Raw genomic sequence first — 16,232 nt, forward strand, 5'->3', positions numbered from 1 at the left:
GGGTGGGAATCCCAACACCACCGCTCACTACCCACACGACCCTAGACCAGATACGTAACTGGCACAAGCCCCCCGTGCACCCCTGTGACGGGTAAGCATCGAGTTCACAGGTCCTTCTGAGTCAGGGCTTTTGCCAAGCAATCGGACGGAGTCTGGCACCTGGTCCTCAGTGAACGGTGGCGATGCGCCCGCTCTCCATCCCAACAGAGCACCGAGGGTGCCCGTCACGGTCCCGACACAAGCGGGTCCTCAATCGGTGTGGATTCTCTTTGCAGTGAGAGCGGCTGGGGACCGATCATCACGTTCATCTTACATCGCTGTTTTTCTCGTCACAAATAAATAATGAAAAAGAACACAGACTAACTCCAAGGGCCTTTTTTTAGCCCACTTCCCTAGGAATCTAGAAAAACCCTGCTGGCAGGAGGAAAATAAGTACATGTAAACGGACGGCTGGGGGCAGTGGGTGAGTCAGGCGTTTCTAGCATTTGCCCCTCAGGAAACCTCAACATCCAGGAGAGGACTTCACACCCCGCCCACTTGACACGTACACCCATTCAGTGGCACACAACAGGGTCGGAACGCCAGACTCACAGTGTTTGGGACGTACGGTAAGCCATAGAACTTCTCCTGGGTGTCCCTGAGGATGTCTGTGGTCGAGCTCCTCAGGGGATGCTTCCCATGGTAGATCTGATCCAGAGCAGCATAAAAGACCTGGACGGAAGAACGCACCTATTTAGTCTGGGCGCCATGCTTACATCTATGATGTAGGCGACCAAAGATGTTACAAGTCTACCAGAAAAATAACTGCAAGTCGCAGTTGGGCAGTCACACGTATAAGTGTATGAGGCTTGAGATGTATTTTGCATTTCATACCACATTTAAGACCATGTTAATGATGAAAGGAAAGCTCTCAACCTCTCCATGATTAAGGATATTAAGGAATTCTGAACCCTATCTATAAGGTACTCTTTCTGTACAGTGTAGTGAATTAAATTTGTGACCACAGAACTACACACACACACACACACACACACACACACACACACACACATATGGAAATATATATATATATATATATATATATCTGGAAATATGAAAAAATTAAGTTATGACCTGTGACCCCCTGGAGCTAATAAATACTGTTTGGCTTCTTCCTAGAATCCTGATGTAATTAAATGAGCGAAATGACAGGGTGAGAATCCTAGTTCGTTGATGAGAGGTGAAAGGCGGGGTGAAGTGAGGTGAGGAAGCAGGGGTGTTACACAGGATTCAGGAGCAGCTGTCGGAGAGTCTGAGGCCAGGACCAAGGCAGACCCCAGCCCTGCTGTCAGGGCTCAGAGGAAGCAGCTGCTGGGCGGGGCGACCCTGGCTTAAGGAGGTGACTGGTAGGGAAGGCTCACTCCTCTCCAAGGAGAGGACAGAGGCCACTGAAACATGAGAGGAGAGTAAAGCATTAGAAGGAGTTTAAACATGAACTGCTGCGTATTTACCAAGCTCTGAAAGCTAAACTTTAGGCAGAAAACCTCAAGTAAAGTGCTTTTTCACTGCAACATTTGACTTATTAACATTGTCTGCATTTTACCTGAAGCAAGCAAGTAGAAAATATTTTATTTTAAAAGAAAAAACTGTCAAGTGATTATGTTTCCGATACATATCTTTCGGATTCAAAATAGGAATCTGTAGAGAATGTGCAGCTGTTGACTTGAAAGAAGTGAGGATTAGTTTATATAAAAGAAAAAATTTAAATGACCTCTATAACTTCTGGCTTCATCTAGATAGAGAGTTATGGTTCTATATTATAAAGTCAAGTTTAAACCTTCGCTGGAAAAATATAGACATTTCCTAAATATTGCTTTGCTATAACTGGCAATCTAAACATATATTAAATACAGCTCTTTCCATTCTCTGTTCTGCAATGAGTAACAATATTGGGTTGGTCAAAAAGTTCGTTCGGGGTTTTCTGTACGCTGCAACATCTAGCAGAAAAACCCGAACGAACTTTTTGGCCACCCCAATATTTCATGCTCATTTGCTGATGAACCAAACAACCCTAGGCGACAAGCCCCCCCCCCCCCGGGGGTCCTGCGTGCTTGCGACCAGGAACCTTAGAGCTGCAGAAAAACAGGAGCTATTTCTAGAATAATGTACAGCAATAAATAACAATTTAAAAGGCACAACTTAAAAACCACTACTGATACCCGCTTAGAAATCTGCAGCAACTCCCTTCCACCCTGGGTTGTCCCCACGGCTCGGGGGATGGCTGTGTGACAGGAAAGCAGCGTGAGCGGCCCTTCGGGTGGGAACCTCCTTCCCTCCCTTCTCCTCCAGCTTTTCAACCCCCCTCTCCCTCTCTCTCCCTCTCTCTCCTTATTCTTTTTGGAGGGCAGAAGTACAGAAAGGTTGGTTTTCCTTTTCAGAAGAAAATCACTGGAACAAGTGTTGCAAAGGACGCCAGGACACGGGCTTTTAAAAGGTAGGACTCCCACGACAGATACGAGTAAATCAGAAGACTACTGCCACGTAATGTTAACCTTTCAAATAATCCAGAAATCTTTTTGCAATTGTGTGATACAAATAGACACTAAATAATGTTATTAATCCATGGTTTCGTCTATAGCAGGCATCTTCTTCACTGAAACGTGTATTTTGAGGTCCAAAAAAACAGAGCACATTCATTACTTTCTAGGGACTGAACTTTATACCCCTATAAAGCAATTCAATAGTGGCTACACTTTTAAACAGGTGACTGGATCATTAGAAAGTGAATACTGCCTGAGATGAAAGATGGGTGTTTAGGCTGTGTTTACATAACACTCAAGATCTGATGAAGAGGAATAACTCCATAAACAATCTCAGAAATTACAAATAACCTAAACATCTGGTATCACACAGACCTGACATCCAGATGGTTTATAAAATGTTTCTCGTCTTTATCTGGAAACCTGGAACACTGGCTTTGAGTTTTACTAAAAACTAAGTCATTACTGTTTAAACTTCACATCTAAAAACACAAATTTAAAAAAAGATACAAAGTGAACAAAAAGATATAACTTGGTTGCTGAAATGCACCATTTAGAAGAAGTCAGGTAAAACTTTTCCACTCTTTGATTTTCCACTGAAATTGGGAAATAACCTTATTTGACATCTACTTCCTAAGGACGGTTGGAAGACCAAATGATTAGTCAAGGTCAAGTTCTCTGAACTCAGAGGAAAGATGTTTTGGAAGCATAATTATTATAATAAATGGGTAGCACTGGCAAGAATTTAAAGTTATACATTTATTTTGAATAATATCTGTGGAAAACTTCAGAACAAAGGCACACACCCACCTGAAGCTGCATGTCTGCTGCCGCACAAACCTTTTTAGATTCGCAAAGACGAGACACCATATTTCTGGGCAGTGGCTTGAAAGACAAAACAATATGTATGTGAGTAAACTGCACTGTGCACTTTTGAGGCAGGAAGGTTAAAAATAACATCAAATGATACAATTTCATTGTGGTTTAATAATAACTTTGAAATATTTTCGAGGACAAGATAAAGGATGAATACATTCCACTGAATTTCAAAAAGCGGTAATTATCAAATAGGGGTTTGTACGTGAAAATACAGGATTGTAGGGAAGTCAGACATTGGCACTGTTCTTTAAAACTCTAGTTAAAACGTTAGGAAAAGTTAGTACTTTTTCTGTCCCTTTGTTAGCAATGAAAGTCCATTCAAGTGCTCTGTTGACCTTAAGAGCACGTACTGACTGATGACAGGAATCAAAGGTCACAAAGTCAAGAAATAAACTCTAGTCCATGGTGCCAGTCAGTACTGGAGCTGAACAACATATCCCGACAAATAACCATGATAATGAACTGTGCCTTCTTTTATTTTCCAACCTGAAAGAATTGCAGGGCTTGGAAACGCAGTCTGATTAATGTCCCTATACAATTTAGGGCTTCCTCTCTAATTAGCCATAATCATGTAACGTCACGTATTCTCTTACAAATAAACTAATAATGTAGCTGGGGAAGTGCTGTAGCCAATCTTACTCTACTTTTTTTTTTTTTTTTTTTTTTGGTACGCGGGCCTCTCACTGTTGTGGCCTCTCCCGTTGCGGAGCACAGGCTCCGGACACGCAGGCTCAGCGGCCATGGCTCACGGGCCCAGCCGCTCCGCGGCATGTGGGATCCTCCCGGACCGGGGCACGAACCCGTGTCCCCTGCATCGGCAGGCGGACTCCCAACCACTGCGCCACCAGGGAAGCCCTTACTCTACTTTAAAATCATTAATACTGGCGTTTACTGAAGACAGCTGCCATTTTATACAATTCTATTGACAATCTAAATCAAGTTAAAAGCCCTTCTAAAGAGAAACAAATTATGTAAGAGACTTACGGCAGGTTACTGTGCACTACAGCTGTATAGACTAAACACTGGTGAGTGGTAATGTGAGCTGTGAGCTGGAAGGGGAAGCAGGCACTGCCGCGTGTGTGTGCACATGTGTATCTATGTATCTATACAGATCTCTCCCCAGGGCCTAGAACAGTGCCTGGCACACAGCAGACACTCAGTGCACATCTGCAGGAGGAGTGAACTAACGCAAGAACGACCCTGACTTCTGTAGCAGGATGAAGGCTCAGACAATGAGGCCTTTTCTCTTCTCTTTCTGTTTAGCTATAAGAAAAGCAAACCAGCCAAAAAAGGGAATTTTTCAAGAGGTAAAGGACACAGACTGAAGGAAGTTGCACAGTGTAACTTCCGGTGCAGGGAAAGGCCTAGGTCTTCCCGACATAAAACAAAAATTTCCTGCAACAGCATTTTAAAAAGTCACGGTTCAGTGAAGTCAAACACGCCAGCAGCTGTATCAAGATGTTCAGCTTTCTTTAAACCCTACTTTATGTTATACCTTCTGTTGACAGGACTGCTGCTGCACTTGGGTTTTTCATGCTTCACAAAGCTTTAATGGTTTTATTTTCCCATAAAAAAATAGTACGCGTGGAAGGATTATCAACAAACAATGGAAACTCCTGGGGGCAAGCACTTTATTAGACCTGAGGGACAGAAAGAGGTGGAGATGGGGTCCCAGCAGCACTGCCCATGTGCGCAGAACCATAAACGGAGCTACGACGAGCAAGGGGAAGGAAGACCCTGCACATGAGTGTGAAACCATGACCCAGAAGGGCTTGACTGAGGGAACAAGGTAGAAGCGGGACCTACAAAGTGAACAGGCATGAAGCGGGGCTGGGGGCCGCAGGGAGAAGGGCCCTGAGCAGAGGCACGGAAGAGGGGGCCTGGGGGCTCAGTCAGGCAAGGACGGGGTGCCCACCCTCAGATCCTGCAGGAGGCCACTGGTGAGTTTTGACCAAGGAAGTCACCTGGGCCAAGTTGTGTTCTGAAAAGATTCCTTTGGCTGCAGTGTAGACACGCCATAGGAGGGGGCCAGGAGTGACACACACACACCACCAGTGACCTCAGCCAGAGCAGAGTGGGCAGCCGGGGCATGACTGGGGCTGGACTGCGGGGGAAGAGGCAGGGCGGTCAGGGGGCCGAGGTGGGGAGCAAGGTCAGGTCGGGAGGCGCAGGCCCTGAGCAGGGAGTGGAGGGGCGTCCATGGCCATGGTCCCGGCTCTCGGTAAGGTTTACAAGCCCTGCCTGGAGACAGTGAGGAGGAAATGCCAATACTGGGTCTAAGAACCAAACCCAACAGACCCCTTTCATCTGTAAGTAGTTCACTTTGAGGCCAGTGTCTCCCAAGATGCAAACCCATCTAGCAAAAGGGCAAACAAAGGGACAAATTTAAGGAGGCTTAATTCTTTCCTGCTCAGGTTTACAATAAAACAAAAGACGCAACGAAAAAGAGCACAGAAAGACAACTGAAAACAGTTTATCAAAAATTACATATCACGACTTCCCTGGTGGCACAGAGGTTAAGAATCCGCCTGCCAATGCAAGAGACACGGGTTCCAGCCCAGGTCTGGGAAGATCCCACATGCCTCAGAGCAACTAAGCTCGTGCACCACAACTACTGAGCCTGCTCTCTAGAGCCTGTGAGCCCCAACTACTGAGCCCGTGTGCCCCAACTACTGAAGCCCGTGCGCCTAGAGCCCGTGCTCCGCAACAAGAGAAGCCACCGCAATAAGAAGCCCGCGCACCACAACGAAGAGTAGCCCCGCTCACCCCAAGTAGAGAAAGCCTGCGTGCAGCAACGAAGACCCAACGCAGCCAAAAATAAATAAATACATTTAAAAAAAAAAAAAAAAAAAGACAAAAAATATTACATATTCAAGGGAATTCCCTGATGGTCCAGTGATTGGAACTCCACACTCCCACTGCCTGGGGCCTGGGTTTGATCCCTGGTCGGGGAATTAAGATCCCACAAAGCCGAGTGGCACGGCCAAAAAGGAAAAAGAACAATTACGTATTCAGAAAACCCACATGTGCTACATAGTTCTATAAAATGTTGGGGGAAATGAAGGTTACATGGGACTCCTGGATTACTTTTTGCAACTTGCTATGAGTCTACAATTATTTCAAAATAAAAAGTACAAAAAAACCTCCCCAAACTATGTATTCAAGGCCCACTGTACATAGAGTAGTGAATACAAAGAATGTTTACCAAAAATGTAAGGAAACATCTAAGTAGAAGGTAAATACTGTCCTAATAGAACAGTTCAGAGGAAAGAATTATTAACCCATCAAATCACAAATTAAGTAATACATTTATATTATGTGTGGTGTAAACAGGAAAATGGATGTTCTTTTTTTTTTTTTTTAATCTAGTTGGGTTGTTAGTCAACTGGAATTAATGTACTTCAGCTCACGGAAGGGAGTTATATATTTACTCCCTTAGAAAGTACTGCCTTCTTCAAAATTAAAAAACAATAACAAAGATAAAGTAGAACAAAATTTAAATAACATCCACACTGACCTTAAGTTCTATACAATTTTTTTCTGGCTGCACCACACGCTTGCGGGATCTTAGTTCCCTGACCAAGGATTGAACCTGGGTCCATGGCAGTGAAAGCGCCGTATCCTAGCCACTGGGCCGCCGGGGAACCCCCTATATACAATTTTTTTTAATATACAATATTTAGAAGTTAAACCTCAAACTTCAAGTTAGAAACAATGTTTCCTGGTCAAGATTTTCTTCTGTGAATATCACTTTACCAACCAGAGTCATGGCAACCAACACTGACACCAATAATTCAATCTTTGCTGTTATTCCAAAGGTGGATGTGTCCACCGAGGAGCACAGATGTTTCACAGTACTGGCTCCTGAAGTCAAAGTACGGGCTCACTTCTAGTATCAATATATTGAAGAAAGACAGAATGAGTACATCCAAGCCAGCAGGCAATGAGCAACCACATAGAAAAGAAAGCGCTTGAAAACACCTGACCCTCCAACAGTATTTTTTCATTATGTTAAAATGAAAATTTAACGAAGTCCAAGGCAGTAGAAATGATAATGACTCTTTCACCATATAATCAGCTGTGTGTTTTATCAGCTTCTACGACGATCTTCATGATTTCCAAAGTAGGAAACACCCCTTCTATGATCACTGAGTCTCCTACCCCAGCCATGACGTGAAGCTGTCTGCTCCCCTGCAGATCTGGGTGCTGCCGTGTTCATCAGAGTGGAAAGCATACAGAGGATGCTACCGATCAAGAACAACCTTCAGAGTAACCAATCACAGCGAAGAACCAATCACTGGATTCTCTAAGCCACGTTTTCCTCACTTGTAAAACGTCCATGTTACGGTTTCAGAGAATTAGATAACAATTGAACAAGATAATGTATTTTAAAAGTGTATTATGTCAGGTTTAACAGAGCAGATGCTGACTAACTGGTAGCCAGTATTGCTCACGATTATAGCTGCTCTATATGACACAATAACCATTGACTTTGACCACTTTATTTACATTTTACTGTTCTACCTACCTATTCTCTAAATATGGTCTGTTTCAGATTTATAAATTCTTAGGAGACAGGAATTATAGCTAAACAGTTCTCTCTCTGTAGCACCTAACAAATTCTTAATAAGAAAATGTACTTTGCTTCTTGTTTATATTTCTTTTCATTTATAAAACAGTCAAGTATGCTTAACGAAATACATGTCTCCTCAAATTACCCAGCTTTAGCAAAGGACACTTGCTCCACTGCGATCATCTTAAGGCTTTTAGAAGAACAATGAAATCTCGTTTCACTGTGTTACTAGTATATCTTCCCTATTTCAACATCTGCCACAGAACTTGGTCCTTAACTCACGTTTTGAAAACATTTTCTCTCACTTTAAGCAGAACTAGCTATCAAACAGTGAGTCAGTCCCTCATCTGCACGGTCCGGTTCATATTTAGAGAAGATTGGTGCTAATGAGGAAATGTTCCTTCTGATGATATTTTAATCAAATATATCTCATGCTACGGATCTTGCAGTTCAGACTCTGTCTCTGAGGAGCGTTCCTCTATAATCTCCGTCTTTGTTCCTCTATAAGCTCCGTCTTTGTTCCTCTGTTGGAAATGTGTCTTCTTTTCTCTGGCTTCCTGCATGGTTTCTCTTTGGCTTTGGTCTCCAGCAGTCTGACTACCATGTGCCTAGGTGTATACTGTTTGCAGTTATACTGCATGGGCTTCTCTAAGCGTCTTGGATTGCTGGCTTGATTTTCATCATTTTTGGCAAATTCTCAACCATTACCCCTTTGCCTATTTCTCATGCCTTATTTCTCTCTTCTCATTTGTGGAACTCCAACTACATGTATGTTACACTGTCTGATATTGTCCCAAAGTTCCTTGCGTGCTCTATGTTGCCTCCCCTTCCCCTAACATTCCCCCTGCCCTTGTATTTCTGTTAGGACAATTTCTATTGACGTTATCTTTAAGTTCACGCTTTCCTCAGCTGTGTCACGTGTATGGATGATCCCCTCAAAGGAATTCCTCAAATATGATACCAAGGCTTTATTTCCTGCATTTCCACCTGACTGTTTCTCATAGTTTCCATCTCTCTTCTCCATCTGTTCATACATATTGTCCACCTTATCCATGATATCCTTTAACACAGTTATTTAAATCCCCATCCAAGAGTTACTTTAAAATTATCTCAGTTACTAGTTATTTTCAAGTCCCTGAGTCTGACTCTAATGGTTTCTTTGTCCTTGAGTGGGAGCCAGGGTTGTGTGCTGCTGAGTGGTAATTCACTCAGCAAACATTTACTGATTGCCCATTATGGTGATACAGCAGTGAACAAAACAGATGAAAATTCCAGTTCTCAAGGGGTTTACATTCTAGGAGACTTTGTTAACTTAAAAATTACTATTGATGGAAAAAAGGACATCTTTCTTTATTTCAGTTCCTACAGGCTCAGGAATAAAAGGACAGAGATTTAACGCATCACCTCCTTTAGGCCACCCAAAAGAACCAAACTGTACTAATTACAATGCTGTTTACACATGCGATCTTTACTCATTTGAAGTTCATTTGCGAGTTTTCTGCGCCATACATTTAGAAGATAGCAGGCAGTCAACAGTGTGTGAAGGTGAGCTATGCCGTCACTGACATTCACACGCTTCCAGAGGGAATGAAGTGGCAAAATGCACAAACACATTATCTCAACACACGCTGACAACACAACACCCTTCACGCAACACGTTCTCAGCACAAGGTGCCATTCCAGGCACCACGGGAAGAAGAAAGACGAAACACCATCTCCTGCCCTCAGAAGACTTACGATTCTGATCCTGCTGTATACGGTGGAGTCTGTTACGTATGTGGTAGCTGTGTGACTTCAGTTTTATAGATTTATTTTCAACTTATTTCTGTACCCCTCAAAATTCAACACTGCACACTACCACTTGAGGATAAAAGTAATGACCCTTTGCAAAATCTGTTTTATTACTACTCCAACAAGTTCCCCCCAAAACTGGATTAGCAGTGATGATAAAATTTTCAGTGACTATTGATACTAAGTACAGGTATTTAATATGTAATTAGAATACCATGAATAGATGAGGAAGTTAGAGACGGGGAAGTGGAGGTGAAAATACAATGAGGTCAGAATTGGGGTGAGGCACATAAAACTTAAAGTTTCATTCAACTTTCACAGCTGGGCCATGGACAGAGCGGAACTCAGTGATGGCCCTCATTCAAACTGCTCTGACTACAGGACTAGATCCTTCCACTGGAATTCCACACTCCAGAAAGTCTGAGGACTGAAAGTTTTCACCAGTTTGACACAAACACATTTGACGGCAGTGCCTGCCTTGCACAAACGTGGACCTCTTTGCTCCAAACAGCCTGTGGCTGGGGCCTGAGCCCCATACACTGCCAGCCCCTGACAACCAGGCCACGCTGACAACGTCCACGGCCAGCCCCAAGCCCCACAGTCTTCTCTTCCCAGGCTCCTTTTCCACAGTAAAGACAGGCAGATTTCCACTGTGCTCTGTTTCGAGGGTCTCCTGCTATCAGTGCTGCTCTCACTGAGCCACTTCATTTCAATACAAAAGTACTTCGAGTTATACCCTCAACCACGCTCAGCAATTCGCAACCCTTACAAACTCAGTGCAGAGCTGTTCAGAAACAATTTTCTGAAACAGTCTAAACCCCCTTTTCAATGGTGTTGGAGAGCATTACTGCAAATTTACTTCAAAATAACACTGACTGAATGAACTTCGTACTTCAGATAATTTACACCCTTGCCTGAGTTTCTTTTATTCAAACACCTGCAGGAGGATTGGTTCAAGATGGCGGAGAAGAAGGACGTGCCCTCACTCCCTTTTGCAAGAGCACCGGAATCACAACTCACTGCTGAACATTCATCAACAGGAGGACACAACTCACTGCTGAACATTCATCAACAGGAGGAGGAGACAAAGGAGAAGCCACAGCGAGACGGCAGGAGGGGCACAATCCCAGTAAAATCAAATCCCATAACTGCTGGGTGGGTGCCTCACACACTGGAGAACACTTAGACCATAGAAGTCCACACACTGGAGTGAAGGTTCTGAGCCCCGCGTCAGGCTTCCCAAGCTGGGGGTCCAGCAACGGGAGAAGGAATTCCTAGAGAATCAGACTTTGAAGGCTAGTGGGATTTGACTGCAGAACTTCGACAGGACTGGGGGAAACAGAGGTTCCACTCTTGGAGGGCACACACAAAGCAGTGCGCACATCAGGACCCAGGGGAAGGAGCAGTGACCCCATAGGAGACTGAACCAGACCTACCTGCTAGGGTTGGAGGGTCTCCTGCAGAGGCACGAGGTGGCTGTGCCTCACCGTAGGACAAGGACACTGGCAGCAGAAGTTGTGGGAAGTACTCCTTGGCGTGAGCCCTACCAGAGTCCGCCATTAGCCCCACCAAAGAGCCTGTAGCCTCCAGTGCTGGGTCGCCTCAGGCCAAACAACCAACAGGGAGGGAACCCAGCCCCACCCATCAGCAGACAAGCTACTTGAAGTTTTACTGAGCCCAGCCCACCTGAGCGACACCCAGCTCTACCCAACACCAGTCCCTCCCATCAGGAAACTTGCACAAGGCTCTTAGATAGCTCATCCACCAGAGGGCAGACAGCAGAAGAAGAACTACAGTCCTGCAGCCTATGGAACAAAAACCACATTCACAGAAAGACAGACAAGACGAAAAGGTAGAGGGCTATGTACCAGATGAAGGAACAAGATAAAACCCCAGAAAAACAGCTAAATGAAGTGGAGATAGGAAACCTTCCAGAAGAATTCAGAATAATGATAGTGAAGACGACCCAAGACCTCGGAAAAAGAATGGAGGCAAAGATCGAGAAGATGCAAGAAATGTTTAACAAAGACCTAGAAGGATTAAAGAACAAACAAACAGACATGAACAATCCAGTAACTGAAATGAAAAATACACTAGAAGGAATCAATAGGAGAATAACTGAGGCAGAAGAACGGATAAGTGACCCAGAAGACAGAATGCTGGAATTCACTGCTGTGGAACAGAATAAAGAAAAAAGAATGAAAAGAAAGGAAGACAGCCTAAGAGACCTCTGGGACAACACCAAACACAACAACATTCACATTATAGGGGTCCCAGAAGGAGAAGAGAGAGAGAAAGGACCCGAGAAAATATCTGAAGAGATTACAGTCGAAAACTTCCCTAACGTGGGAAAGGAAATAGCCACCCAAGTCCAGGAAGCACAGAGAGTCCCAGGCAGGATAAACCCAAGGAGAAACATGCCAAGACACATAGTAATCAAACTGGCAAAAATTAAAGACAAAGAAAAATTATTGAAAGCAGCAAGGGAAAAATGACAAATAACATACAAGGGAACTCCCATAAGGTTAACAGCTGATTTCTCAGCAGAAACTCTACAAGCCAGAAGGGAGTGGCATGACACACTTAAAGTGATGAAAGGGAAGAACCTACAACAGAGATTACTCTACCCAGCAAGGATTTCATTCAGATTCGATGGAGAAATCGAAAACTTTACAGACAAGCAAAAGCTAAGAGAATTCAGCACCCCCAAACCAGCTTTACAACAAATGCTAAAGGAACTTCTAAGTGGGAAACACAAGAGAAGAAAAGGACCAACAAAATCAAACCCAAAACAATTAAGAAAATGGTCATAGGAACATACATATCGATAATTACCTTATATGTGAATGGATTAAATGCTCCAACCAAAAGACATACACTGGCTGAATGGATACAAAAACAAGACCCATATATATGCTGTCTACAAGAGACCCACTTCAGACCTAGGGACACTTACAGACTGAAAGCGAGGGGATGGAAAAAGATATTTCATGCAAATGGAAATTAAAAGAAAGCTGGAGGAGCAATACTCATATCAGATAAAACAGACTTTAAAATAAAGAATGTTACAAGAGACAAGGAAGGACACAACATAATGATCAAGGGATCAATCCAAGAAGAAGATGTAACAATTATAAATACATATGCACCCAACACAGGAGCCCCTCAATACATAAGGCAACTGCTAACAGCTCTAAAAGAGGAAATCGACAGTAACACAGTCATAGTAGGGGACTTTAACACCTCACTTACACCAATGGACAGATCATCCAGACAGAAAATTAATAAGGAAACACAAGCTTTAAATGACACAATGGACCAGACAGATTTAACTGATATTTATAGGCCATTCCATCCCAAAACAGCAGAGTATACTTTCTTCTCAAGTGCGCATGGAACATTCTCCAGGAAAGATCACATCTTGGATCACAAATCAAGCCTCAGTAAATTTAAGAAAACTGAAATTATATCAAGCATCTTTTCTGACCACAACACTATGAGATTAGAAATCAATTACAGGGAAAAAAACATTAAAAACACAAACACATGGAGGCTAAACAATACATTACTAAATAACCAAGAGATCACTGAAAAAATGAAAGAGGAAATCAAAAAATACCTAGAGAAAATGACAATGAAAACACGACAATCCAAAACCTATGGGATGCAGCAAAAGCAGTTCTAAGAGGGAAGTTTACAGCAATACAATTGTACCTCAAGAAACAGAAAAATCTCAAATAAACAATCTAACCTTACACCTAAAGGAACCAGAGAAAGAAGAACAAACAAAACCCAAAGTTAGTAGAAGGAAAGAAATCATAAAGATCAGAGCAGAAATAAATGAAATAAAAACGAAGAAAACAATAGCAAAGATCAATAAAACTAAAAGCTGGTTGTTTGAGAAGATAAACAAAATTGATAAACCATTAGCCAGGCTCATCAAGAAAAACAGGGAGAGGACTCAAATCAATAGAATTAGAAATGAAAAAGGAGAAGTTACAACAGACACTGCAGAAATACAAAGCATCCTAAGAGACTACTACAAGCAACATTGCCAATAAAATGGACAACCTGGAAGAAACGGACAAATTCTTAGAAAGGTATAAACTTCCAAGACTGAACCAGGAAGAAATAGAAAATATGAACAGACAAATCACAAGTAATGAAATGGAAACTGTGATTAAAAATCTTCCAACAAACAAAAGTCCAGGACCAGATGGCTTTACAGGTGAATTCTAGCAAACATTTAGAGATGAGCTAACACCCATCCTTCTCAAACTCTTCCAAAAAATTGCAGAGGAAGGAACACTCCCAAAACCAGATACCAAAACCAGAGAAAGGTACTACAAAAAAAGAAAATAACAGACCAAGATCGCTCATGAATATAGATGCAAAAATCCTCAACAAAATACTAACAGGATCCAACAACACATTAAAAGGATCATACACCATGATCAAGTGGGATTTATCCCAGGGATGCAAGGATTCTTCAATATACGCAAATCAATCAATGTGATACACTGTATTAACAAATTGAATAAAAACCATATGATCATCTCAATAGATGCAGAAAAAGCTTTTGACAAAATTCAACACCCATTTATGATAAAAACTCTCCAGAAAATGTGCATAGAGGGAACCTACCTCAACATAATAAAGGCCATATACGACAAAGCCACAGCAAACATCATTCTCAATGGTGAAAAACTGAAAGCATTTCGTCTAAGATCAGGAACAAGACAAGGATGTCGGCCACTCTCGCCACTATTATTCAACAAAGTTTTGGAAGTCCTAGCCACAGCAATCAGAGAAGAAAAAGAAATAATAGGAATACAAAAGAAGAAGTAAAACTTGGAAAAGAAGTAAAACTGTCACTGTTTGCAGATGACATGATACTATACATAGAGAATCCTAAAGATGCCACCAGAAAACCACTTAGAGCTAATCAATGAATTTGGTAAAGTTGCAGGATACAAAATTAAGGCATAGAAATCTCTTGCATTCCTATACACTAATGATGAAAAATCTGAAAGAGAAATTAAGGAAACACTCCCATTTACCACGGCAGCAAAAAGAATAAAACACCTAGGAATAAACCTACCTAGGGAGACAAAAGATCTGTATGCAGAAAAGTATAAGACACTGATGAAAGAAATTAAAGATGACACAAACAGATGGAGAAATATACCATGTTCTTGGACTGGAAGAATCTCAATACTGTGAAAATGACTATAGTACCCAAAGCAATCTACAGATTCAATGCAATCCCTATCAAATTACCAATGGCATTTTTTACAGAACTAGAACAAAAAGTCTTAAAATTTGTAAGGAGACACAAAAGACCCCAAATAGCCAAAACGGTCTTGAGGGAAAAAAACGGAGCTGGAGGAATCAGACTCCCTGACTTCAGACTATACTACAAAGCTACAGTAATCAACTGGCACAAAAACAGAAATATAGATCAATGGAACAGGATAGAAAGCCCAGAGATAAACCCACACACCTATGGCCAACTAATCTATGACAAAGGAGGCAAGGATATACAATGGAGAAAAGACAGTCTCTTCAATAAGTGGTGCTGGGAAAACTGGACAGCTACATGTGAAAGAATGAAATTAGAACACTCCCTAACACCATACACAAAAATAAACTCAAAATGGATTAGAGACCTAAATGTAAGACTGGACACTATAAAACTCTAAGAGGAAAACATAAGCAGAACACTCCTTGACATAAATCACAGCAAGATCTTTTTTGATCCACCTCTTAGAGGAATGGAAATAAAAACAAAAATAAACAAATGGGACCTAATGAAACTTCAAAGCTTTTGCAAAGCAAAGGAAACTACAAACAAGATTAAATGACAACCCTCAGAATGGGAGAAAATATTTGCAAACAAATGAACGGACAAAGGATTCATCTCCAAAATATATAAACAGCTCATGTAGCTCAGTATTAAAAAAACAAACAACCCAATCCAAAAATGGACAGAAGACCTAAACAGACATTTCTCCAAAGAAGACATACAGGTGGCCAAGAAGCACATGAAAAGCTGCTCAACATCACTAAATATTAGAGAAATACAAATCAAAACTACAATGAGGTATCACCTCACACCAGTTAGAATGGGCATCATCAGAAAATCTACAAACAACAAATGCTGGAGAGGGTGTGGAGAAAAGGGAACCCTCTTGCACTATTGGTGGGACTGTAAATTGATACAGCCACCATGGAGAACAGTATGGAAGTTCCTTAAAAAACTAAAAATAGAACTACCATACGACCCAGCAATCCCACTACTGGGCATATACCCAGAGAAAACTATAATTCAAAAAGACACATGCACCCCAATGTTCACTACAGCACTATTTACAATAGCCAGGACATGGAAGCAACCTAAATGCCCGTCAACAGATGAATGGATAAAGAAGATGTGGTACATATATACAATGGAATATTACTCAGCCATA

At 42.1% G+C, this 16,232-nt stretch overlaps 1 protein-coding gene across 1 annotated transcript in view; it reads right to left on the bottom strand.

Annotated features, from left to right (window-relative positions):
• MIPEP (mitochondrial intermediate peptidase) overlaps positions 1-16,232 on the bottom strand; it is a 132,650-nt gene that overhangs the window by 57,928 nt on the left and 58,490 nt on the right. The window contains exons 15-16 of the mRNA XM_079903079.1: positions 3,330-3,404; positions 592-711 (exon numbers count right to left, since the gene is read on the bottom strand). Coding sequence (XP_079759205.1) covers positions 592-711; positions 3,330-3,404 — 195 coding nt within the window. The remainder of the gene's footprint in view (positions 1-591; positions 712-3,329; positions 3,405-16,232) is intronic.

Source organism: Stenella coeruleoalba, assembly GCF_951394435.1.
Source record: "Stenella coeruleoalba genome assembly, chromosome: 18".
Classification (NCBI taxonomy): Eukaryota; Metazoa; Chordata; class Mammalia; order Artiodactyla; family Delphinidae; genus Stenella; species Stenella coeruleoalba.